We start from the raw sequence: 26,591 nt of genomic DNA, 5'->3' as shown, positions 1-26,591 counted from the left end.
AAATGGCTGAGTTTTGGCTAGCCATCATCAATTCACAGGAGAAGTAATAGAGAAGGAGCCTGAAATGTGCTTGGAAGAATGACAGGCTTCGTGCTTGGCCAATACCAGTGTGCCTCTTAATTTTTCACAGATACTGCCAAAAGACTATGTAGCTCTATGGGTTTGTGCCTGCAAGACGCTTCTAAATTTTGTTTCTTAACAGCCTTTCTCCTCTCAAAACAAGGTAGTGGAAAGTTCTTTTAATCTGGTATACAAAGACATTGAACAGCCTAAGAGCTGGGGGATGATTAATTGGGGGATGATTAACTTTATGGTGGAAATAAGGTAGAAATTTCAAGTATGACAGTGATTAGACAGCTTAGACAGAATATGTGAGGATTCCCAATTTCATAAACTTTGAGATCAGGTTTATACAGCTAGAATTCAGCTCCAGATTCAGAGAATTAGATACAGTGTATAGATAGGTATTTCCAGCATGAGTGCTTACATGAGCAGTATTCCCATCAGAGTTAGAAGAGAGTTTTTCTCCTCTGATTCTAGAGGGATTCCCCCAACCAAACTGTGTCTGCTCTGGGGAGACCTGAGGCCCTCTATGGACTCTGTTTATTGTGCTATATCCACTGAGACTACAATGAGTATTTATAATTGCTTTGCAGATAGATGCTGACTTTACACACGGATACCTGTACTTTCTCTGCCTACCTGGGTCTTTTTCTAAAAGAGATCCTGCAGATCATCTAGGAATTAAGGATTTGGTTCTGCAAGGCTTTGGAAATCTGTACAGGACTTTTGGGAAATGAAGCTTCATGTGGCCTTAAAAAACACAATGAGATTCTTGTTAGGTCACCTGTGCCTGCTTTTTACTATTAAATTACTAAGTGTAATATTCTTTGCAACCTAGCATTTTCTTTATGAAGTTTCAATATGAACTATTTTGTGGGTATCAAAAAATAAATTCACAGAACAAAGTGATGAACTGAAAGTGACAGTTAGCGAGCACAAGCCAAGTCTTTTTTCCATACAGATTTCAAAGATGGAATTGGTAGTTCTATTCTCTGTATGCACTTATGAGCTTCATAGGTGCTATCACACACAGCTCAAAGCACATGAAAATGTCATGCTCATCACTACTTTTAACAGCTTTACTAAAATGTGTCATGTAAATGAATGGAAACGAGCTCAATTTTTTTCTTTTACAATGGTTTCAGTCAGGAGCACCTTCTATGAAGCCAGCAGAATTACACAGCTGTGAAACCACCAGAAGAGTATAGGAGTGTGTCTTATGTTCTCAAACTCTCATGATAAGAGGGAGCAAATAATCAGCACAGTGCTGATGTGATATAAATCTCTGTGGTTGTTATCCGTGGATTATACCATGGGTTGTTATCCTGCTGGGCACTGTTACTACCATCTGGCTCTGCAAGGCATGTCAGAATCCTGTTTGAGGGGAAGAATCAGAAACTTGTGGATACACCAGATAAGTTGGGCATAACCCTGTTGACTTGTTTTGCTTATCAAATGACTGAAAACACTGCCATGTTTAGGAGGCTTGGTTTGTGCTCCTAAAAAGAAAATACTTGGCTTATTATACCTAAACCATTCTGTTTAATGTACACATTCTGATCTGTCAAGGAAAAGAAACATCCTGGTCAGACTAGCTCTACTGTGGCTCATCACCACCTTAACCTGGCTTCTCCTTCCCCAACTCCTCCACCTCCAGCAGTGTGTCAGCTGGGCAGTGATTTACTGGGAGGTGTTATGGCAGGTGGATGTTAAGACAGCCCATGTAGCTGTGTTTTGTTTGTGTGGCCTGGCCTCTTTGGCCAGAGCTTTGCCCCAGCTCTGCACATCTGGAAGATTTCATCTGAACATCTGGAAATGCTTTTTCACTGTGAGAGTGAACCACAACTGGCACAGGTTGCCCAGGGAGCTTGTGGAGTTACCATCCTCAGGATAATCGAAATCCTTCTGGCCATGGTGCTGAGCAACCAGCTGTAGGTGGCCCTGCTTGAGCAGGGAGGTCGCACAAGTGATCTCCAGAGATGCCTGCCAACCTCAACCACCTGAGATTTAAATCTGAGGCAGTCAGTGCAAACAGGAGTGCTGTTCAGTGCTTTATGAGACATCAAATGGAGCTGCTACTGCCTGCACTCATAGAAATGTTAAAGTTCTTTCAAAGCAGCTTGTCATGACAGTCACTTTCAGGATCACACAGAGGAAGCTAAGAAGAGATACATAGAAGAAGTATAATCCTGGCAAAAGTAGGAGTCTTAACTTCTCTCAGTTTGAGAAGTCTGATGGGGCTGCTAATTTATGAACAGTTCCCCTCCTAAAAGCCTCCCTGCTATGCTACGAAGTCACATTTCAGAATATCAAGAGTCTGTACTGGACTCGGCAGAACCAGTGCATGGAGACCAGTGCAGGTCTTTTCTGCTGTTGCTCACTTAATGCACGCACTGGGCACTTTCCAGTGGTGGGAGGAGATATGTAAAAAGAAAGGCCTTTGAACTAGGTGAGCTTTGCAATCTGCAAAATGAGCTTCTGCACTGTTCCTTCTGGTTAAAGTTGTGCAAACAGTTAACGCACTCATGTTTTTGAAGACCACTTATCTAGAACACTGGTGTTAATGGGTTATTACTACATGATAGCTACCAAATCACTTTTTTGTGGAAACAAGGGTATTCTCTCATCCTTCCTTTAGTTACCTCTGCAAAGCACTGTCCCTGGGTGTTTTGCAGGTAAGTGGGTAGGTGAATTTGGGCCCATGACTACAATTGGTCAGTAGTTACATGATACTTTGAGATTTATTCCTTCAATCCTTCCCAAAGGGTGGTGACTACTCCCTTGCTTCTTTCCAATGAGAAAACGCATTGCCAAATACTGGAACTTGGCTTAAAAATCCCCATAGGAACATTGTGTTCTCTGTAAACTGGATTCATGGTTTGCTTTCCTTGACTGTTTATGTATGGGTATTCCTTTTTATTTTCATTCTATGTAATAGAAAAGGTCTAACAAAAATTTCATTTATAAACTTTTGCTAGCCAGAAATCTATCCGCCCTGGTACGATCCTCAGTTGAACTACCAAAAATGATTGAAAAGAGTACCCATCCTTTCTTGAGGACTTTAGTTGATACTGCTTTTTGTTTTCTCAAAAATTAGCAATAGTAGAAAAATGAACTACTTTGAGTTGTTTCAGGATGTTCCCTTCAGATATGGGGGTGGTAGCTCACTCCCTTTTGCAATGAGATGAATTCCACTGCATGTGCTCTGCAAAATTCCTGGCACAGCTTGTTTGGCATGTGAGCACTGAGAATTCGCTTTCAGTTTTGCCAGGTGCAAGTATTTCTGAGTGATTCCCCAACACTGTTTAAGCTTCCCAACTTCTGATGAGAGTGAAACACCTGGTTTTCAGTGACTTCAATGTATTGTTCTGTTTTGTTTTGGTTTTTTTATTCCTTGTGTAAATCAGATTTGCCAAACCAGTGTTCTCCTGATCCTTGTCACAAAGAAGGGACCGTCAAATGCGAGGATCTCAAGGGGGACTTCTATTGTGAATGCAAGCGTGGCTGGCAGGGAAAAAAATGTGAAAAAGGTAATTGGGTTTCATTATCTTTCATTCTTGTAACAAAGATATTTTGGGTTCTGCTGTATTCTCAAATGGTCACTGACACTGTGCTGCACAATTCAAAAGTCACAGAACTTAACCTGGATTACACACTGTTCATGCTTTTACCCTTCTGTCAAACAGTTAGTTTTTTCACATCAGCATTTTTATATGACTTTAGTGGAGCTCAGCTTGGTCTTGGCAAGGTAGTCCAAGAAGTTACATTCCAGCTTTCTGCTCCACCCCTCTGAAAGCAGCAGCAGCAATAGAGTTGTAGTGCCTTTTCAAGCAGAACTGCATCAGCTGCTGCTGTGAACCCTGGTGTAACAGATCACAGACCGCAGAGCCAGAGAAGCTGGCCCATCTTCCCATCCAGCATCCCTGCAGTGGGAACAATGACTTTCAGTCGGCAAGTTGAGGTCTGAGTCTGATGACACACAAACTGATAAAATTAGTCTGTTAAAGCCTCCTTGATAGTAGGACCTTATTCCATGTCCACTTAATTCCACATATTCCATTGGTGTATTTCCATCACCTCAAAAGAGAATTTCAGACAGAAACTCTTTGTGCAAGAAGTTCCAGCTTCCCACAGAGCTTTCTCTACAAGTTATCTTCCTTCCTCTTGTCTTCTGGTTTCTTTTTTTTTTTTTTTTTCTTCTGCCTGCAAGGCTTCCTGTCAGGGCCACTGCTTTTTTTTGCTTGCCAATAGTAAGTTATGGCTAGAAGTCGTATCCAGCCAGTCCACAATTGTGGCAACCAAGACAGCAGGAGAACCAGGCCTTTCCTTCTCATGTAAATATTGTGATGAGATTAGAGGATCACTCAAGCATCTTATTTAATCAATTCAGAAAGCAGACCAGTCAGTATCCAGTTGGCTTTGAGAGCTCAGACACTGATCAGTCTGAAGCATACTTCCTTATTTTCTTATAAAATACCCTGACATGGTGTTCTAACTCTGGAGACTCCATCAGCTAACTCTGGAGTCCCATAGACAAGTGGGATGCAACGAGCAGGTAGGGTAGATTGCGAGTGAAACCCAGGCTCTGCTGGATTTTACAGGCTTTAGCTGCCAACTTCAGTGGAGCACGGTTAAGCTCACAATGTTCAGCATGTGTGAACTTGGAACTTTCTGTGTTCTCATGAGTTCTGTAATAGTAACAATATAGTGCTCCTGCTTTATTTAAAGTTTTTGTCCTGAGCTTACTGGTCATGACATAATTTTAATACTTAGTTATGATATGAAATACATAATTAATTTGCTTTGGCAAACAAGCTTCTTTGCCTCCACAGTGACTAAAGATACTCATGTATTCTCAGAGTGGTGAAGGAGATACTACTCAGTTACAGTTTCTCCCTCTTTTTTTTTTTTTTTTTCTTAAGTTAAACAAACTTTGGCTTATGTACATAAGTGTTTGAATGAAATCTTTGTGCTTTTTGTAACCATTTGTTGCATCTGTAATACTGTCTCTTGTTTGGTCTTTCTCCTTCCCAATGCACATCTCACTCTCACATCTGTAGATTGTTTACAGATGTGAAAAGCTGACTGTAACACTTTCTTTTGATGTAGATATTGATGAATGCAGAACACAGAATGGTGGCTGTAACCAGCTCTGCCTCAACAAGCTAGGCAGCTACCGGTGCTCATGCTACAGTGGTTACGCTCTTAAAGACAGCAGAATATGTGAAGGTAAGCTTTGCTGGGACTCTCTGGTTGCTTGGGGGGTGCTTAGTGACTTGTGTCTGTATTTCGGAGAGCTGGGTTGCCCTGAACGGTCCCGGTCTGCTCCCTAGCCCAGGAGAAACTTGCTGGTAGCTCCTCTTAGCTTTACTCCACTGGGGCTATGCTGGGTGCTCCAGCCAGCCTACATGCCTGGGCTTGTCAGCAGTTGGACCATGGTGCTCTCAAAAGCATAACACAGGCGTGATTCATGGAGGATTTGTGGCTTGGATTGTGCTAAATTGGTTTAGTTGATCAGTCCTCATATCCTGACATTGAGAGGAGGAAGTGCTGGCCAGATGTGTTGTTATGATTCTTTCCAGCCTCGCAGTGTTGTAGTATGTGAGCCATTTGTTTTTCTTTTGTCTGTTTCTTATTTTATTTTTTTAAATTTGGATATGTGCAGCAGCTAATGAATTCAGATAGATTCAGATTACTAAATTCACTGCAACTGAATATTAATAGGTGTAGAAAGGCCCTAGCAAAAGGTTGGCAGCAGTTTTACATACCAGCTGAGAACAGAAAGTGAGGACCTGAAGTTTCTGATTGAAACTGCAGAATGAATTTACATAACCAAAACTTTAGCAACTGAGATTTTAAAAGTGTTAAGAAACTGCATGCTGACACAGAGACTCAATACTCAATAACAGGTGGCTGTTAAAATTATGTGCATCTCATGAAAAAAGAGGTATATTCCTCTTGGAGATGGATGTGACAACGTATTTCTAAACAATTTGCATACCTCATCTGAACAACTTATAAATGCTACCAGCAAAAAGAAAAAGAGCAAGGTTTTATTTCTATGTGACTTCCAGTCTAAAAAGTGATGACTGTATAGATTACATGGTATCCCTTCCTAATGGGAGCAGCAACTTAGAAGAGCCAACTTCACTTTTGAATTGTCCTCTGGTGCCAGTCAGCATGGACAGGTGAATGGCTCACAAATGTGTTTGTTTTCCTGTGTGTGTACATTTGTTTCATACCCTAGTGCTGTCTCCTAGAGCACTGTGAGAACTACTACATAAGCATTCTGTAGCTTCAACGTGTGACCTTCCAGCTGCTGAGATTACTGTCAAGTGTGGTTATTGACAGCTCTGATTTATCACTGCATTTTGACTTTTTTCCATGTTTGTTTCATGTCATCATGAGCATACACACAAAAGTTCCCTCTTGTCTTGATTTGTAGACTGAGCTACACAGGGTACTCAGCCAGTTCACTCATACGTGGGAAAATCAACAACAGTAATGTGTAATTATAGCTTTAACACATGCTAGAAAGCAAAAGTAAATATTGAACTCTCAGTATACTGCAAATGTTTTGTCAACACCAGGATTCTGCGGGGTATTAGTTAACATGTGAGGAAAACACTCAGGTTTTTTTATGGACTTCCAGTACTTTGCCTACCTTCATGGTGAAACCCTACATCTCTCTGGCACAGCTTGTCCTCTGTGACAGATTGGGCTGCTTCAATTCTCCTTTGCCACTACAGAACAACAGATTTAGATCTTAGCTTTGTAAATGTATGAAAAGTTACTCTCTGCCTGTCTGGGGACACAGAACAGCAATCTGTGAAGTGCTACAGGCTGAGTGTTCCTTCAGTGTTTTGGTAAAATTCATGCTGCTGCTCCCAAATTTCTGCCTGTTGCTTTTTCAACCTGCAGTTTCAGTCCCCCTGAGTGGGGAGAGTGGGGCTTTTTGGTTTTGTGGTAGTTGTTTTGTTTTACAGTTTTTCTCCTGGTTCACTCTGCATTGTTTTTTCTAATGGTGGTTAATGGCTTAAGCTAAAAAAGACCAACTGAATTCTGAAGCTTGAAGTCACTTCTTATAGCTAGCTAACCCTAAAAGTAGATTCTTAAAGATACTGGTTTTTTGATTTTCCAAAATTACGTAGGGATCTTCTTGCCCTAAGCTCACTCCGGTGTGTAAACAGTAAAGTGATTATACTCCTCTGAAGTTATGTTGTTTAATTGCTTGTTTTGCAGACATAGATGAATGCACAGCATCAGCAGATATCTGTGGAGAAGCTCATTGTAAAAATTTAATAAGCTCGTATGAATGTCTTTGCGATGCAGGCTACAAGTATGATGACGTGAAAAAAACTTGTCAGGGTAAGCTCAAGAAATATGTTAGCATTTATTATATAATTTAAATCTGTAGAACCCCAGAAATTTAGTTTCAGGCTTCAGTAAAAGCTTTTTTATTTCTTTTTAATCTTGCTTACATACTGGAGTTCTGTTCCCTTTCCCTAGTTGGGAGTGAGTTTGCAGTATGTGGTCACCTTTGAGTTCATCGAGCTTGCTGTCATCTTTGAGTTCATTGAGTTTGCAGTTGTCTCTGATGACTTGAATCGAGCTGTACAAACCAGAGTAGTGAGATTTCTTGAACTTTCAACAAGTGCAAGATCTGAAGAAAGTTCAGAAGCATCTGTGCCTGTTGCTGTCTCTCTTTATAGGACAAGAAAAGTTACAAAGCAGTAGCTGTTTTTTCAAAACCTCTCTTGTGGTATTACTCTGAACTAGGAACTTAATATGTACTGGAACCATGCACAGTTCTGCTGGCTACACTGCCACAAGCTTTCTCAACAGACTACTTTTTTAAACCAGAACCAGCATTGTTCCCTGCCTTTTGTCTAAGTTAACGTAATGACTCAAATCACACTCCAACCAGTCCTGTTGGGCGTTAAGTGTTAAACTCTGCCTGAAGGGATCCCTGTGGGCTGTCACAATTTGCTTTCCGGCATTTGTTTGTGAAGAAGATAAAAAACAGCAGAAGAAAGAAGAAAAGAAAACAGTGAATGAGAAACTCAGGTTTTATTTGCAGTCCCTGACTTCAAGGAGCAGAAGCCAGTCAGTACAGGCATAGCAGAAGGGGCCTGAAGGGAGGAGGTTTTGTCTAGAAGTTAAAGCCCAGGGCTCTGCTCCAGCAGACAAGCAGTTGAGTTCTGCTTCCTGCCTTCCCACTGACTTGCTGTGTATCTTTGGGCAGCTGGAATCTGTCTATGAAAATAGATTTCACAGAATAAGCTGAGTTGGAAGGGACCCACAAAGATCCAAGGATAGAGTCCAACTCCCAGCCCTGCACAGGACCATCCCCAAGGGTCACACCACGTGCCCAAGACCATTGTCCAAATGCTTCTTGAACTCTGTCAGGCTTGGTGCTGTGACCACTTCCCTGGGAAGCTGTTCCAGTGCCCAACCACCCTCTGGGTGAAGAACCTTTTTCTAATATCCACTCTAAACCTCCTGACACAACTTCAGGCCATTCCCTTGGATCCTGTCACTGGTCCCCAGAGAGAAGAGATCAGTGCCTGCCCCTCCTCTTCGCGTCATGGGGAAGTTGTAACTGCAATGAGGTCTCTCCTCAGTCTCCTCTTCTCCAGGCTGAACAGACCAAGTGCCCTCAGCCGCTCCTCACATGGTTTCCTCTCAAGGCCCTTCACCATCTTTATTCCCTCCTTTGGATGCTCTCTGATACTTCAATATCTTTTTTATAATGTGGCACCCAAAGCTGCCCCAGCACTCGAGGTGAGGCTGCCCCAGAGCAGAGCAGAGCAGGACAATCCCCTCCCTTGCCCGGCTGGCGATGCTGTGCCTGATGCCCCCAGGACAGGGTTGGCCCTCCTGGCTGCCAGGGCACTGCTGACTCAGGTTCAACTTGACATTGACCAGGACCCCCAGGTCCCTTTCTGTGGCACTGCTTTCCAGCCACTCACTCCCCAGTCTATTCGTACATCCAGGGTTGCCCTAGCCCAAGTGCACAATCCAGCACTTGGAACTTTAAGTTCCCTTGTTGAACTTCATCCATTTGGTGATTGTCCAGCCCTCTAATTTGTTGAGGTCTCTCTGCAGGGCCTCCCTGCCTTCAAGGGAGTCAACAGCTCCTCCCTTTGTGCAGATGCTGATTTTAACTCTTCTCTCCTGTAAAGATATGGCACAGGCCACAGAGCACTTGGGCATGCTCAAGTGTAAGGTGCTACAACACAGCACTAAAAATGCTTTTTTAGCCCAAGATGGTTCATGTTTAAACAAACTCAGTGGTTTTGTCTCTCTTCTTCACTGGTTTTGTGTAGATATAAATGAATGTGAAGAAAAGCTCTGTGAACAGACCTGTGTCAACTCACCAGGGAGTTACACCTGTCATTGTGATGGCAGAGGGGGAGTGAAACTTTCTCAGGACATGAATACATGTGAGGTATGTCAGCATTCATTGCTGTAACTGCAGAACAGACCTTTACTTTACAGCACTCTCTGATTCTCTTTCTCCTGTGTAAGGAGAATAAGCACTCAGAAATATGTTTTTATTATAGAACATCATACCATGTGTGCCTTTTGCTGTTGGAAGGAGTATTAAATCCTTACACCTGGGGAGGATGTTCAGCGGCACACCTGTTATCAGGCTGCGCTTCAAAAGGAAACAGCTGACGAGGTGAGGACAATTTAGAATGACAGTCAAATGCTCTGAGTGGCTTTGATGCATGCAAGGGAGTTGTTGCAATAATAATTGACCCTACATTCATCATTAGTTGCTTGGATTATGAAGTCCTGTAAGGCTAAACATTGTCCAAACCAGTAATTGAGAAAGGCAGCCTTGACCACAGAGCTGTTAGGATAATTACTGAAATATAGTATATATCTCTATTTTTGATGATATTTTAAAAGCTGTATTCACATCTTAAGGCTTTTGGTAGTGCATTAAAAGCTAGTATATTTTAACAGAGCTTTATAGCTGCTAGTATTGATGCTATCTATATGGAAAGTACTCTGTGGTTTTTTAACTCTGCATAACTAATTTATTTCTTGGCACCTGTGTGGTCAGACTTGTGGCTGAGTTCGACTTTAGAACCTTTGATCCTGAAGGTATCCTTTTCTTTGCTGGAGGCCATCAAGACAGCACATGGATAGTCTTGGCTTTGCGCAAAGGACAGCTAGAGCTGCAGCTGAAATACAACGGAATCGGTCGCGTGACCAGCACCGGACCACTTATCAACCATGGCATGTGGCAAACGGTGAGTCTGGAGCCCTGCTGAGGTCTTACTCCTTCTTGGCTTGTTTGGGATGTACTTGTCAAGTGCAGATAGATCTTCTGTATTCTTGGGAAATTCTTTTCCAACCTATCTATCCATTTAATGCATGCCAGTATGTTATACATTCTAAGGTGAGAATGGGATATTTTTCCCAAAAAACTGAATTATGCTCTGTATCCATTGTGATATAGACTGCATCTCTAATTTGCACAACCAGAGCAACCACTTGCACAACCAGTGCCTTTGAGATGCAGTAGGGCTAAGATGACTTCGCATCAGTTCAAGAAGATGTCCTCTGGGTGAGGTCTGGAAGTGCGTACAAGAGAAGGAGCTCTGTTCTTTTAAGAAAGTTTCCAAGTGTGGTTGGTGGTTGGGGGGGTGGTGTCATTGCTTTTGTTTATTCATTCATTTGTTTAGTCACAGGGCTCAGATTGTCTGAGGCCTTGACAAATCTCTTATGCTACAGTATCCTTTTTATAAAGTCTTCAGGTCCGTTTATATACAAATTAGACTGTTTCCTTTGTAAAGATACTGGGGTCTATTATAGAATCACAGAATCATCAAGGTTGGAAGAGACCTCTAAAATCATCAAGTCCAACTGTCAACCCAGCACTACCACTGTAACCCATGAAACATCTGTTTACTGATACCGTAATCCCAGCAATCTCATGAGATTGTATGGATTGGTGTTCCTCTTGGCACTCTCACAGAACATCGACTGGTGATTTGGGTAGCATTACGGTTGTTACCATTTGTGACAGGATCATGAAAAACATCCTGCAGTATGATCTACACTAGACGAGCAGTTTATACATGCTTTCTCACTTCTGCCTTTTCCTCTCCTTTCATTTTTTCTTACTTAATTAGTTATTTTAACTTTTAAGTTGATGTGCCTCTTGGGGAGTGGGTGGGAAGTTGTCAGCTCACTCACATACAAGACAAATGCAGATACAGGTAACTGTGAATCATTTGCTGGTTTACATTTTTTAGTATATAAAAACTCAAAATTATACGTTAAAGAAATAAGCAAGGTGGGAAAAAATTTGTTTCTAATTAATAAATAAAGAAGTCCTTGAATACATTCACTATCAACTACTGACATTTGGTAATGTTTTCAGCAGATGAGGTGATGTTTGGTTTAGTTCCTTTTGTGTCAGTGAAACAATTTTAGATTCCAAATGGAGAACTGTAGAGGTTCAGTGAAGCTGTAGATAAAATGTGTGACAAGCTGTATCTTTACATATAAGAATAGCTTCAAGCCAGTTCTTACTGAATTTTATGGTAAGAGTTGTTCTGCTAGATTGAAATACTACAATTGTAATTGCCTGCAAAGAGAGGATGGTGACAGAAGATGTGAAAAGCAGAGTGGATGCTACTGGGGTGACTTGGGAGTCACAAAAATCAGCAGTTACCAAGCTAATTCATTTAACACAGGAGCTAACATACTTGTTAAGTTCCAGACCTCATTATGAGATAATGACAAACTACCCCATATTAGTTTAAGGCGACACAGCTGAAATGTATTTTCTTTCTTCAGGGAGACAAGGCAGTGTGATAAAAGCACGTGTCATGTTTAGGCAAGGGTTATTGGTCTCCTGCCAGTTATCAGTGTCAGGGTTCTTATCCCCAGGTATCATCCCAACCAAGACATTGCCTGGCTGAGTTTCTGCAGCAACACACCCTGAGCATTTTCTGAGAGATTGTGTAAATCCCTCAGAAATCCTTCCCGAGGGCTTTTTGGGACAGTACAGACCAAGGTGTGGGTGCTCTGTGAGGCAGGTGGGCAGGACCCACACTGATGGGGTAGGGCCAGAGGTGTCCCTGCATGTGGGCTGAGCAGGGCTGGGCAGCTGCCAGAGGCATAGATAATATGGCACAAATGGAGGAGAGGGCATCATGCAGTGCTGGCACAGGAATGTGTGCCTGGAGCAGGTCAGTGGCCATAGCTCTGGTGACTGCGTCTCAAAGGGAAAGAGTGCTCCAAAGCAGAAGGATTTACCCACGGATGAACAGCAGCAGTAGGAAAAAGCTTTAGTCTCTTGACTTCATGTTTGACACCTTTGAGACTTGGGACCTTGCCTGGTTTGCTGTGGGGGCTGTTGATTTCTCCTTTCTCTGCTGTATTTTCTTACCTCTTGCTTTCACCCTAGAGGTGCTTGGCTCTATTCTGCTTGACATCTAGTGTCACACACCTCTAAATGCAATTTAATCTATATGGTTGAGTGATAGAACTATAAATATGTTCCTACATTTTATCCCCTCCCTCCTTTCTCCTTTTTTCTCTTTCTGGCATGGTTTTTAATTCAGGGAGCCCTGTTTATGGATTTTTTTTATCTGTCTCCTATTACAAAGCATGTAGCCACACATTTCATTTTAATCATGGATTTGTGTGTACTTTGCAGCCTCACCTTCTATGAAGCACAACCCCAACAATCTTCAGAGGTCACAGTCCAGGCTCAAGTGCAGTTGTGAGCTTTAGTCTGGACTTCAGTATGCACAGAATCAAGCCCTTGGTTTTGGTTAGATCTTAACTAGAGGACTTTGGATACTGGAGAGAATTTCATATGGGTTGCGAGAAAACATCAATTTTACTATTTAACTTTCAGCAGGTGGAAAAACAATGGTATTTAAAAGCAAAACATATGAAAAACCACCAGCAGTGTTCTTGTCTCTTGAGCAAAAGTTGCATACTTCAACAGAAATACGATGGCATTTTCAAAACTTCAGGCCAATATTTCTAGCTAGGTATTTTCTCTGGTGTTAGTCCCTCCTAAGATATTTTGAAATTACCATTGAACAAGCATTGAAAACACAAACAAGCAAGCCTCAGGAAAGACTTTTAATGTGGCTATTTGTGTGTAATCCAGCTGGATGAAGTGGCACATATTAAATTATGATAATAGAGAATGCACTCGCCTTCTGTTTGTTTTGCATTTCCAAAAACAGTCATCATTTTGTCTTACACAGTCTGGTTAGCAAAAATAAGAACTTACCTGCACTGTTAAATGTCAGGGCTGAAAGTTAAGCAATTACAAGATTGGTATTTGGCTTTAGCCCTGTGGCTGACTGTAGTTCTGTCCCTTTTCAGTGCTGTCCACTTGCTTTTCAGCAAACTGCTGGCTGTGTGCTATGAACTATCCAGGGCATGAATCCAAAACACAAAGCTGACTGCCCTTATGGCTAACCATATGGGAACCCTTAGCTATGAGAACTGTCCTCCTGAATGTCCCTGGGTCATGGTGGCAGGCAGCAAGTAGCTTCTCCTTGCCACAAGAGCAGGGAATTGGAGCAGGATGCTAACTACTGAAATGCTTCCCCTTTTGGTTTGTAGGTGATGGTGGTGCACCAGCAATTAAGTTTTGACTATAAGAAGCAGGAGTTTAAACAGCCAGAGGGCATTGTGAAGTAGGCAGAATGTAATTTCCTAAACTGGAATCTGTTAGAATTGCCACAGGGATTAACCCCTTCTCTTATGGAAGTTTTCACTGATTTGGGTTTGCTTGTATTAAAGATCAGATGCAGCTGAGAACTCAGAATATATTTTTTTCTAATTTCTGTGTTATTACTTGCTATACAATCTAAGAAAATTTTAGAAGGCTCTGAATTCTGGTAGCCCTGTAAGTAGTAGGATTTCTTCACAGAGGAAGCACAGTATGGGCACTGCTGGAGCCAGCTTTTCCCAATTCTCGTTTGCTCTGTGTCTGCCCACTGTCTGTGCTAGGAGCAGGGACATGGTCTGTGCCAGCTCCTTGTGGCCCTCCATACCTCGGAGCATCAGGGCAGCAGTGACCACGGCACTGAGCAGAGGTGTCTGTTTGAGTTTTTGGCTACATAGCCTGTGTAGCTCAGCCAGTTGGGCTGTGGCTGCCAGGAGATCTGGGCTTATGTTCCCACATGCTGAATGGGCCTTACAGCCTTCCAATACCCCAAATTTACCTTTTTGAGACTGGCTTCTGTGTCTTCATGGAATGCAGTCAGGAGGTGTAGGTGCTACTTTAAACAAGCAAGCTGCAGACAAATTCATGTGCTGTAGGATATGCCAGAGGGCAACACACCAGGTGTAAACAGTATTGTAGCAAAATAAACCAGATTATACTAGAATCCACAAGAGAAGAAAAAAGGTTCATGAGAAGAGGAAAGTCTGTGAATAACCTTTTCAACTATCAAATTCACTTTATCTTCATTACTGAAGACTGCAATCCAAAGGGAGTGCCCAGGTATAAACCTGCTCAACCCTGTCCTCCTTTATGTTACAGCCACAGAACAAGAGCTCAGAATAGCTGATAAGAGTGATTTTGGGACAGCTAGTCAGAATGCAGAGAGAAGGGTGCTCAGGACCTGGCCTGCTAGCAGGGTGAGGGAAGGACATGCCTAAACGTCCTCTGAAATAGCTAACTGGTTCTGTACAGCAGCTCACTGATGGAAGCAGCATCTGGGTATCCCAGGGAACAGAGCTGTACAGATGAAGAGTGGGTAGGTGGAGTATCTGTCATAAAGTGGGAAGAAGATTATGAAATAGTGGAGGTGTGTTCCTTTCTTCTGCTCTACAGGAAGATTGGGATTGTCTTCTGCTACAGTCATAGAACACTCTGTTGGAAGCAGGACCCAGGTCCCAAGGCAGCAATATCTTGGCTGCTGTTCAGCAGTCTGGTGCATCAGCTTTGGGCTTCACCTTCTCTCCCTCCACAGAAGCTTCATAGTGCTTCCTTGTGAAACCTGGTCATAATCAAAAGGATGACTTTTTTTTTGAAATTTCAGTGGTAAAAGAATCTTCCTAGAAGTAGCTTTTTGGAGACATGGAGGGAAAACTTGCAGATGCTTTTTTGAGAGAAAAGTTATTGCCTTACACATTTTTATTACCCTCTCAAAAATTACATCATCTGTTGTGCTTTCTGCAGAGGGGGGTATTCAAAGACTGGGTCTGGGAGGCTTCTGTGTTATCTTCCACTGATCCAACAAAAGACATCTTATTTGTTGTTCCAGCTTTTCCTTTCACATGCAGTTGCAATAGGAAGTTTCTTATTAATAACTCATTATCGAATCTACATTTTGCATAAAGCAACCTACAGAAGTCATGTAGTTAATCCACTCACGTTTTTCTGTAGCTGTTTTGAAGTAGCTGGACTGTCTTTACCAATAAGGGTAACCACAGACTACTTTCTAGAGTAGATTTACGTATCAAGGTGGAATGTAACTTAAAAGGTAAACAAAGAGGTTTGGGGACTGAAAATATTTCTTTGTCTTGGGGATTTCACTGGGGTCTGTCCTGTACCTGAGGCTGCAGACACTAAGTTCTTTTCATACTTAATTATTCAATTTGGAATTTTACTTTTTCAGATCTCTGTTGAGGAACTCGAAAGAAATTTGATTATAAAGGTCAACAGGGATGCAGTTATGAAAATAGCTGTTTCAGGGGACCTGTTTACTCTAGACAAGGGAGTGTATCAGCTGAATTTGACAGTAGGAGGCATTCCTTTCAAAACAAAGGACCTTGTTCTACCAGTAAGTATAGCATGATCACTTGTGTTCCTTTGCATGCCTGAAGAGCTTGATTTCCTCTTCTCTTGGGGTAATGTCAGTCCTTCCTGAGAGAAGTTCAACCTGCCCTGAAACAGGTGGAATTATCATCTTCTGGATACAGCTTTCTGTCCATTGACTATAGCAGGAGCCTAAGCCAGTAGCAAAGTTGAGATTCCAGATTTTTAAATTGGTAAGTTTGGGTGAGATGTATCCCACCTGCAGAGTTAGGGCACAGCAAAACTGGAGCACATGACAAAATTCACAGTGGTCATGCTGGCTTGGAGAGCATGCGTGGCCTGGGGGAGGGGTTGGTGGGCACATTGCTGTGTGAGGGTGCCACTGTGCCTGCTAAGTCTGGAACCAACATCAGGGGCACTTTTTGTGTTGTGACCAAAATTTTTGCTTCACATATAACGTATCACAATTTGCTGCTTGTGTTTGCTGTTTCAGTTTAGTGAGACCCAAGGAAAAACAGAAGCTTATTTTTCTTTATTTCCTCCTAATTGAAGTAGATACAGCATATGAATAAAAGTTAAGGCACTCCTTGGGTGAGACTGGATGATTGCTGTGTTTCTGGAATAGCTGCTTCTCAGGCTGGTTTGAATATCCACCACAAGCAGAGTTGGCACCTTGAAACCCAAATTTGCATCTTATTCCTAAATGAGGTGACAAGCTTGTGGCTCTGTGGCTGGGAGTGCAGCAGCTGAACCTCACAGCTCCTGTGCCTCACAAGAAGTCTTTCAGGGCCATTGCATGTGGGAAACAGGAAGCTCAGGGTGTAGTCAGAATCTAGGATTGAGAGCCAGAAACTCCTCAGGTTTTTATCCTGGCTCAGACACTTAATTCTGTCTCTGCTTCAGTTAATTGGGACTAGTGGTGCTGATTTAGAGGCTTTGCAAGGAGCCTGCTCTTTACACACTGGCTCACATTTTAATGCTGATGTTTGGTACTAGATAGCCTAACTAGAAGCTGGGAGGAATAAGGTGTGTACAGAGTGGTGTGCCTGTCTTGTGGTGCAGGCACCCCTCCTTGAGCCAGAACCCAAAAGCTTATACCATGAGCAGGTCCAATGTTGGTCTTGTACGTCATGCAAGCTGTTTGCAATGACAAAAGGATTGGGATTTTCAGCCTCAAGTTAGTTTCCAGCATTTGCAATGCAGAATTATGGAGCTTTGGCTACAGAGCTTTAGAAATAAGTTGTACTAATGATGGGCAACACACAGAGAAACCTAGAGAATCAATACAACCAAATCAGCACCTGCACTAGCTAGTGCCCTTCTGTCCTGTGGAGACAAGCTGAGCTCAGGAGTTTCCTGGGGAATACTGGCCGCTCACGTGCTTGGGGTTGGAGGATTGGGGTTGCTGCCTGTTGGTTTGCATGTGCATAACACGTCAAAATTATTTCTACTGTTTAGTATCATAATATAACTCAGTATTTCCTTTGCACCCAATTCTTCTTCTCTGAACAATAGTTTGAGGCATAAGACACTGCTTTATCTTCCTAGATAAACCCTCGGCTGGATGGTTGCATGCGGGCGTGGAACTGGCTGAATGGGGAGGACACCTCTATCCAGGAGACCATAAAGATGAATGAAAAGATGCAGTGCTTTGCTGTAGCAGGACGAGGGTCTTTCTATCCTGGCCGAGGTTTTGCTGTGTTTAATCTTACTTACAGTAAGTAGGCTGGGGTTTTTTATTTCTGACCTGTTGTCCTGCCATTAACCATACCTGGTTAATAAACAGTGTAAAACTTAGATGTATGCCAGATTCATTGTTGATTGATGCAGAAAATACTAAACTTGTGATTGATTCATAGCTAAGGAAGGCTTATATATGATAGTTCGAGCCAGTGAAAATATGCACAGCATGGATTAGGTTCTCTCTGTGTAGCTCCAGGAGTACATTTCACACCCAGACTGGCTCCAGCTCATCCTCAGCCTTAGAGGCTTTACATCTCCCTGTCAGCAGCTTAGGTGCTTCTGCTTCCAGTCCTTACCACTGTTTTCTGCCCAGCTGGGAGACCTGCAAGCCATCCTGCTGTATCTTGAGTTTATGATAGACAAAAAAATTAATATGGTCTATTGTCTTGGATTCACTTTTAATCCTGGGGTGTCATTACTTACACTTGGGACAAATGCACTACGCATATCTCTGATAGAAACCAATTAAACTGGAATACAGTAATAATAAGTTTCAAACCAAACTTGTCCGTCCTAATGTAGCACTCAGAAAGGCACCTTTTGTTGTTCTAGATTATTGTGTTTGCTTATCTGTGTAATCAGCTATCAGTATTTCTGAACCCACACAAATGCTGACCATCTATTTCAGCGTGGTGTGCAAGTCTGCTCTGCAGGAGCCATCTCTTCAGCATCATACAGATTTTTCTTCTGTTCCATTGTAAATTAGGGAGTACCAGGCATCTGTCTTACTACTTAGCACATGGATTCAAAAATTGCAAAGTAAAGACAAGGCAGCATCTAAAGTGCAGGTGAAGTGCAGATGACAGCACTTGGCTGAGATAAGGCCTCAGCACCTGCATTTTCTTTTTTCAAACAATTACTCTCTCTCTTTCTTATTTTATCTGCTTTGTAGTGGTAAGCTTTATAAAGAATGCATTATTGTATTTCAAGATGTGGTGAACTGTAAAGTTAATACTCCTGTGAAGGGAGGTTGCAGTAGCAGGATTGAGATCTTTCTTTACAGCCTGCATTACCTTTTAAATTACAAGGGCACTGAGGGAGTAAGAAGATATCAGAAAGTTTAATTCAGGGTTCAGTAGGTGAAATAAAACATGTCACACTTCTGAGAGGTTGGTCATCAGGAAGAGTTTGAGTAGGTGATGAGTGTAGTATGCTTATATAATTTTTGAGTTTAATACAGGCTTTTATAGAAATGTTTCCTGCATGTCAAATTTCAACTTAGATTTCTCAATGATCTTTGGGCAGACTGGTTCAAAAATTGGTTTCTGATTGACCTATCTTGCAGAAGTTCTTTGAACGTGTCAGATTGGCAGCCATGAGAATTTGACTAACTCTTTGTGATAAAAAAAAGCTTAATGTTATCCTTTGACGTTCTGAAAAGCAGCAGAATGCATAAGGTAGCAAGAGGAAACTGATGCCATTTTCTTGACCGATTTTATGTTCAGATGCTTTGGAATTATATTTTTTTTTAATAAAAGAAAGGTGGCAGTCCCTCCAGAGGCTCATCTGCCTATGCTCTTCTCCACAGAGAAATTGAACAGCTTACCCATTTGATACATTGTCCTATGCATTTCTTTTCTGTAGTGCAACCTTCTTCTGGAAACGAAACCAAGACAAATTGGGAAATCGAAGTAAATGCTGTAATTCAACCAGCAACAGATACTGGTGTGCTGTTTGCCCTAGTTACAGAAGAAGCATCTGTCCCTCTATCACTGTCTCTGATTGACTATCACTCCACAAAGAAACTGAAACGTCAGGTACCAGTACTTTTGTAGAGAAGTTTCCTTGCTGTTTCCTGGTAACTGGAAGTCATTTTCAAAAACAGTTGTCAGGTTTGCTGCCTGCCTCCTGTTCAGAGCATGGTCTGAAAAAACAGTACTTGACTGGCACCGAAGTTCTGCCTCTTACAGATGTGTGTCAGCTGCTAATAGGGGGCTCTTTGCAAATGTGGCCTAAGTAAAAGATGGAACTGCTCTCTTGAATGCAGGCACACTTTTTTTTCTGGCACAGAAACTGTTTAGTACCATAAATCAGGGATTTCCATTCTCGCTTATCAGTAACTGTCCCAAGGTAGCCAAGAGACAGGCTTTAGGTGTGGGGAAGGTGCTGGGAAAGGCCAGTTTTGGTGGAGTGTTGAAGCTACTATTTAATGGCATTCATAATAGATGGCTAGATTCTGGCATTCCACAAAGGTAAACTAGGGAGGATTTCTCTAAATCTCATGAGCCAATTTTGATTTATAATACAGCAGTTCCAGTCGGTTTGGTTCCAGTGCAATATAATGACTTCTGCAAGACCCACTGAGAACTCTCTCTGAGGAAACATGGTTTCAAAAATTAGTCCCACTGATTAATTGGTTTTTCATCTATGCAAATGAACTCAGAATACAATCAGCAATAATAATAAGCCTAATTCTCGGGAGGCTCTGCAAAATATTTGTAATAAAGGCCACACTGGGGTCATCCTGGTACTAGTAATTGTGGCTAGGTATTTTTTCCGCTCACTGCCTGTTTTTCTTTCTTTCCCCTGCTGTTCAGTTTATCATTGTGGCCTTGGAGAACACAGTTGTGTCCAGACTGGCAATAAATCTCTGTGATAAGAAGGAACACTCTATAGACATCCTCCTCAAGAAAGATCACTTATCCCTGAGGGTAGATGGGGTAGCAGGAGAGAGTGAACTAAGCATCTCTGAGCTGGAGAACAGTCTGTCCATCTTGGAGAGCTCTTTGCAGTCAACGAAGACATACGTGGGAGGATTGCCAGGTGAGTCTCCAGTTTTGTACCATTGACCACCTTGCTGAGCTGGGAGTCAGGAAAACTGTTTCTGTTCAAGCTGTGAGACTCCTGTTTCTGCTTGAGCAGGCTTTGTCTGCAGTGCAGGCACACAACAGATATGGAGTTGCACCTTCCTTGAATGTTTGTGTCCTTCTGAGGACAGCTGGAGGCAAAAATAGAAAGAGGAGGTTTTGCTTGTTCAACAATAGGAATGGTTTACCTGAAGGATAGCTATAAGCTGGGTTATTATCTTAAACCTGGTAAAATCCATAGGAGCTGGACTGCAGGATTCTGCAGTGCTTCATTAATGTAATGAACCCATGGCAGCACTCCTTGAGGGGAGTACTAGGGACTCGAGTTGCTTTACCTGAACCTTGGGAAGCCTAGTGTGGTGATTCTCCCTGGCTGATGGTCTCTTTGAACTGATCACTGCACAACACAGTTAACTGACTGCCTCCCAGCAGAGGGCAGGTAGGGCACAACCAAGGGATTAACACCATTTATACTTTCTCTGTCTTTTCCACAACAACAGAGCTTCTTCTGGGAGGTCAGTTTGCTCCTCTCTTCTGAGCTTGTGAGATTAAACTTTCACCTGAATCATGAATATTGGCCAAGTTTGGGAGTTTGTTTCTTGTTCTGGCTGAACAGGTTTATCTGTCCCTTCTGCTGAGGAATGCTATTAAGGAAACACTTAGTTTCTGATGTACATGATGCCAGCAGCTAAGCAAAGTCTTGCCCTTACTTGCCCAAGCAAGGGAGAGGCACAAATGTTGGCCTCTTGGTAGGTGCTGAAGCAGTCAGGCTGGAACAGGGTGGCTAAGGTGCCACATGTACTAGGACTCATGGTGAGGCTGTCCCCACCATGAGCAAGAGTTTACAGAGGATTTATGCTGATGATGCAGATGGCTGCCAGTCACACCTGAAAGGGGAGGCCACATGGCACATTCACACACTGGCAGGAACAAGGCTGGAATCCCCAGTGTAGCATTTTCCAGTCTCAGATTGAATTATCCAAGCTGGCCATTGCACAGGCAAGAGACTTCGCCTGCTTTCTTTTAAGTAGCTCTCAGATGCACAGCAGAGACTTCCACAGCTCAGGTGATCATCCCATTCTGTCACTGTCTCAAGTTCTCTATGGTTTGCTTAGACTACCTGTGCTGGTGCAGCACCGTTTTTGATTTGCCAGAACTGAGTGTGAGATACCATGGCTGTGGCAGTTCAGACTCAGCTGGCTGCTGTAGGTTTAGCTGCTATCCCCTCTCTGATCTGTTGTGCTTAGCAACGGGAATTTCTGCCAGCGCTCTGCTTTCGCCATTGAGAGGAACCCAGCGCTTGCATGAGAAACCTTGTTATTTGCCAAGCAAATAAACGTTTCAGCACTTCAGCTGGATTAATCACTCTGGGTTAAGTAACAATACTGAATGGTCAGATCTAAGTGAGTTTGGCTCATTCAGATTTTGAAAACATTACGTAGTTTTTGGTTTTTCCGTGCTTCCATACCCTGTGGAAAAAACAGTATAGTGGTCAAACTTCACGTCTTTATTCCATTGCCACAAATAAAGAAAGAATTCTGGGTCCAAATATGTAATATGTCTGATCCTAAGCACAGTTAATATTGCAGATGTGGAAGAAATACTACTTAGAGTTTCAACAGATCAAAGGGAACATGTAGACATTTATTACATTTTCTATAGGCTTTTCAGTTCTTGTAAATCCTAAATGATGTAATTTATGTGATGCATAGGTGTTTTTTCAGGAAATATTCATTCCACCAGGTAAAGGAACCTTTAAACTAGGCTTCCAAATCTTTACATAACTACATTTCGGACAGATCCATTTCTAGTCATAACAGAAAATGAAATATTTCACGTGATTTACAACTACAACACAAAGAAAAAAAAATTATTTTTTTAACCTCTTACAAATCCATCTGAAAGCCCACACTGTCTCTCAGTCAGCCCTGTGGCACATGTAACAGCAATCTGCTTGATTCTTTAGGTGAGTTGTTAAGCCACAACTTCAACTTCTTCTGACTCAAAATTTAGTTTACATTCATGTGAGGTATTACAACAGAGATGCTGCATTCCTTTAAGCAGACTTTGCAGATAAACTTTGGTAAATGGAGAGGAATAAGAAATAGGTAACATGATTAGTTAAAGCAACTACCGAGCAATGGTATCTCTCATCCAGGAAGCTGAAAAGATTTATAATATTTCTTTGTGGCTTACAGATCTCCCATAAATGTTCTGTCTCCCACTCAGTCCTAGATACTGTCTGAGCTGTGTCTGATCACATCAGCCCTGCATATCTCCAGGCAGAACACTTCAAATTTCAGATAATCTTGGCTCAACAGGACAACCTGTTGACAACATTATTCAAGTTGTCCTTGCTTCGATGTAAAGATAAATGGTTTATTTAGCTACCTGAATCACTGTTAAATATTCTTTGAGACATTTATTATTTTCCATTGCACAACCAGTTTGATTGGGTCAGCTTTGGGTTGTAAATAAACTAATGACCTTTGGGGAACGGTAGAGGACACAGCTCATGACGATTTTCTTGTCGTTATGTTACTGTGTGGGGTTTTTTGTTTGTTTGCCATCAGTGTGTATATGATATTACAGAAGTCAGTACTAAGACTGACTAATTTCCTCTGGTCTATTGGATTGTGCTTAGTGTCTTCTTCCTTGCCATCTGTTTTCTGCCGCTGGTAAACTGATTAAAAGAACGTCACCAGTGGATCTCCACAGTAAAAATTAGTCTCATTAGTCTGACCAATTCAACTGATGCATTCCAGCACCTTGCTGATGAAGGTCAGCAACCTCCCTGTGCTTATACACAGCAAAATCGTGGTAAAGATGAGTCCAGCAAGTGGTAGAGGCTGCATATGGGAAGTGCTTTCCTGTCATAAAGTTCTTCCTACAATCTTTTGGAAACTGTTTTGAAGAGAAAGAGCATTTGAGGAAGGTCTAACCTCTCCACTAATGACAAAGCAGAGGGTTCAGAGATGGAGGGGGGGAAAACATGGGGCTGGAAAGCCATGTGAGCACATTGTGCCACCACAGCGAAGCCTTGCTGCTGTGCAGCACAAGATTTCATGGTTTCATCAGGTTTGGAGGCCTTGCAGAGACACAGAGCAGCTGAGGAAGGGTTCAGCCTGGGAGAAGGGCTTTTGAGCACCAGAACAGATGGTGTTTTCCTCACGTCTGGGATTGCGCTCTTGCCTTCTGGAGAGAGGGGCAGGGGGAGGTAGAAACCCTAGCATGGAAAGAGGTGAGCTTGAATTCGTTGAAGTGATAGCTATCTGAGCCTAGGTAGGGCAGGTATTTATTTAAAAGCAGCTGTCAGAGATATTTATCTCCCCTTTCTGACAGACGTTCCTGTCACTTCCACTCCGGTCACCGCGTCCTACCACGGCTGCATGACCCTCAAGCTGAGCAACATGGCACTGGACTTAGATGAGGCTCTCTACAAGCACAATGACATCACCTCACATTCCTGTCCTCCAGTCGAGGAGGGTCAGTAGGTACCACTGCAATGCGAAAGTTTTATACTCAGAAACTTTCAATGCTTTTCTTTTTTTAAAAGATATAAATTATTCAGATCTACCGCACTGCGTGTATAGTTTCTCTTAAACACTGAAGTTATGTAGAAGCTACTGATCCTTAATGTCAGACTGATTACTGAAATACTCTTTGCTTTGAGGTTTAAAGGTTGTAATATATTTGTAAATAGTTCAGAAGACTAATATTAAATAAGTCAAAAGTACAGAATATACTGAAATTGAATGCTATCTTTAGACTGTAAGAGACAGTTTCATCTGTCATGTGGGAAACCTGGTAATATATGAGTCTGGACTGGAATAAAAATAATAATTCTGTATTATTTTTTATTACCAAATACTGCTTTCTGATTTGCAAAATACAAGAGAATAAAATATTTACATACAAGTTTTTAATTTACCTGTACTGAGATTATTCAGTATTCTGGTATTTGGACACAATGACTCAGACTGTGCCTGATGTAGAGGTTACACTGCTGGGGGTGGGGGGGAGGGAAGGCTGCTTTTTTGGTTTGGATTTTTGTGGTTTTTTTGGGGGGTGGGGGGTTTATGTTCTTGCATCAGTATTTCATATCTTCTCAGCTGCAGAGCAAATGGTGGCTGCTATTCTTATTGCTAGAATTTCTCTTTCTGGTACCACAGAAAGAAGACTCAGTTGTGACCTTTAGAAAAACTCTTGGTCAACAGAAAATGGAAAGCGAAGTTGGGTCAGCAGGAAACATTTAGAAGAAAGGACTCAATAAATTGAAAGCCATATGGCTTTTGTGTCAGTAGCTGCTGGAGCAAATGATGAGGTGTTGAGAATTGGGGAATATTATCTGGTGATAACATATTTTTGCTGCTGCATTTTTAGGTTGGCTCATTCACTGTGAGCCTAGTGGGAGCAGAGAGGCTTGAGCTGTGAGAGTTTGCCAGGCTGAACTGCATGAGATGAGAATGTCCGTGGGTGTTTATGCAGGAGAGGTTGTAGAGCCATAAGGTGTGTTCAGCTGCTATTCAGCTATCCTGAAGCTGGGATGGGCTTTGCCTAGCCTGCCTTGAATCCCTTAAATCTTGTTTTATTTGGTCCTTGTCTTGCATCAAACTAATAAACTGAGTACTGTTGGTATATGCTGTGCTGTAAAAACCAAGTACAGAGCAGCTAAGGTTACACCATCCTTCAGAGCATTAACATGAAAAAGGTCTAATTCTACAAGGTCTTTTATAAATTATTCTTGGCCAGTCATGTTATGTTTTCCCTAAGCAGATAAGGAGATGACACATTAGTCTCATAATCTGCATGTGTGGCAACATCTGTGACCAAACTGTGAAGATACAGCTGTCCCAGAGGAAAAGCTGAAAGAGAGGGAAGACTATTCCAAGCATATTTTCTGGCGATGATCCCTGCTTTGTTTAGCAGAGAAGAGGAAGGCACTCTATTAGCCATTAGACGTGGCATCACAGCTTCTTATCATGAGCAAATCAATCAGCAGTAATGCAGTAGGGCAGAAAAGAACAGAACTTTATCACTTTCAACCAACCTACTCATTTATACTTGGAGAAGGATGTGTTGTCAGGTCTGACCAGACACAAGTTTGAAAGGAAAGTTCCCACTAGACAGTAGTAACTTACTGGCAGACTGTGCATGGATAGGAAAAACCAGGAGTAGTTCCAGGGTTTTGCTTTTTTTAATTGAACAAGGGAAATCATGTTGTTTCTGAAAGTGCTTTATGTTACAGCTGATGACTCTGGATCAATTTGTGATTTGATGGAGTACTCAAGAAAGATTAATTAGTCTCTTCAGTAAGAGCTGAAAATCCTGAAGATACTCTGTTTAATAGAATATCCACACTTCAGTGTTTTATTTTCTGTATGTTTTTCATGGTTATTTTAGTCCTTTACCAAAATACTGTGCTTATTCTGGTTAATATTCTTCACAGCAGCCAGTATGGGGCTGTAGCTTGGGTGTGTGCTGGAAACAATGTTGGTAACTCCGGGATGTTTTAGCCATTGCTGAGCAGGGCTTGCACAGTGTCAAGACCTTTTCTGTTTCTCACCCCACCCACCAGTGAGGCGGCTGGGGGTGTACAAGGAGCTGGGAAGGGACACAGCCAGGACAGCTGATCCCAAATGACCAGAGGGAGTATCCCACACCATATGGCCTCATGATCAGCACATAAAGCTGGGGGACAAAAGGGGAAGGGGAGGGACATCCAGAGTGATGGTCTTTGTCTTCCCAAGTCACTGTTACATGTGACATTGCCCAGCTTTCCTGGAGATAGCTCACCTGCTCATGAGAAGTGGTGGATGAATTCCGTGTTCTGCTTTGCTGGTGTGTGCAGCTTCTGCTTTCCTTATTAAACTGTCTTTATCTCAACCCACGGGTTTTCTCATTTTTACCCTTCTGATTCTCTCCCCAATCCCAGCGAGGGAGAGTGAGTGAGGGGCTGCCTGGGGTAAGCTGCTGGCTGGGGTTCAGCTACAACAATCTCCCACCTTTTTAACTTGGAGTAACTCTACTGAAAAAAAGTACAGACTCCGAAGCCACCTATTTTTAAACCAAGAAGCTGAAACAAACCCTGTTTTACTTTGTTCTTTTCAAATTAAGCCTGCTAGTAAAATAGTTTCGCGTCTGGTATTTTTGTAAAATCTCTGGGGTAGTTCCCAAAAAACTACCACGTGGCGTAAATGAATCACAAACATGTCTGA

At 42.2% G+C, this 26,591-nt stretch overlaps 1 protein-coding gene across 1 annotated transcript in view; it reads left to right on the top strand.

Moving 5' to 3' along the window:
- The window catches only part of GAS6 (growth arrest specific 6), a 41,009-nt gene extending 16,710 nt beyond the window's left edge, over window positions 1-24,299 (top strand). The window contains exons 5-15 of the mRNA XM_069004718.1: window positions 3,471-3,593; window positions 5,173-5,292; window positions 7,306-7,431; window positions 9,393-9,514; window positions 9,630-9,748; window positions 10,139-10,328; window positions 15,684-15,848; window positions 17,372-17,540; window positions 19,151-19,323; window positions 20,104-20,329; window positions 23,716-24,299. Coding sequence (XP_068860819.1) covers window positions 3,471-3,593; window positions 5,173-5,292; window positions 7,306-7,431; window positions 9,393-9,514; window positions 9,630-9,748; window positions 10,139-10,328; window positions 15,684-15,848; window positions 17,372-17,540; window positions 19,151-19,323; window positions 20,104-20,329; window positions 23,716-23,867 — 1,685 coding nt within the window. The 3' untranslated portion in view covers window positions 23,868-24,299. The remainder of the gene's footprint in view (window positions 1-3,470; window positions 3,594-5,172; window positions 5,293-7,305; window positions 7,432-9,392; window positions 9,515-9,629; window positions 9,749-10,138; window positions 10,329-15,683; window positions 15,849-17,371; window positions 17,541-19,150; window positions 19,324-20,103; window positions 20,330-23,715) is intronic.
- Window positions 24,300-26,591: the final 2,292 nt, after the last annotated feature.

Source organism: Aphelocoma coerulescens, chromosome 1, assembly GCF_041296385.1.
Source record: "Aphelocoma coerulescens isolate FSJ_1873_10779 chromosome 1, UR_Acoe_1.0, whole genome shotgun sequence".
NCBI classification, from domain to species: domain Eukaryota; kingdom Metazoa; phylum Chordata; class Aves; order Passeriformes; family Corvidae; genus Aphelocoma; species Aphelocoma coerulescens.
This window is presented reverse-complemented; position numbering and strand designations above follow the sequence as displayed.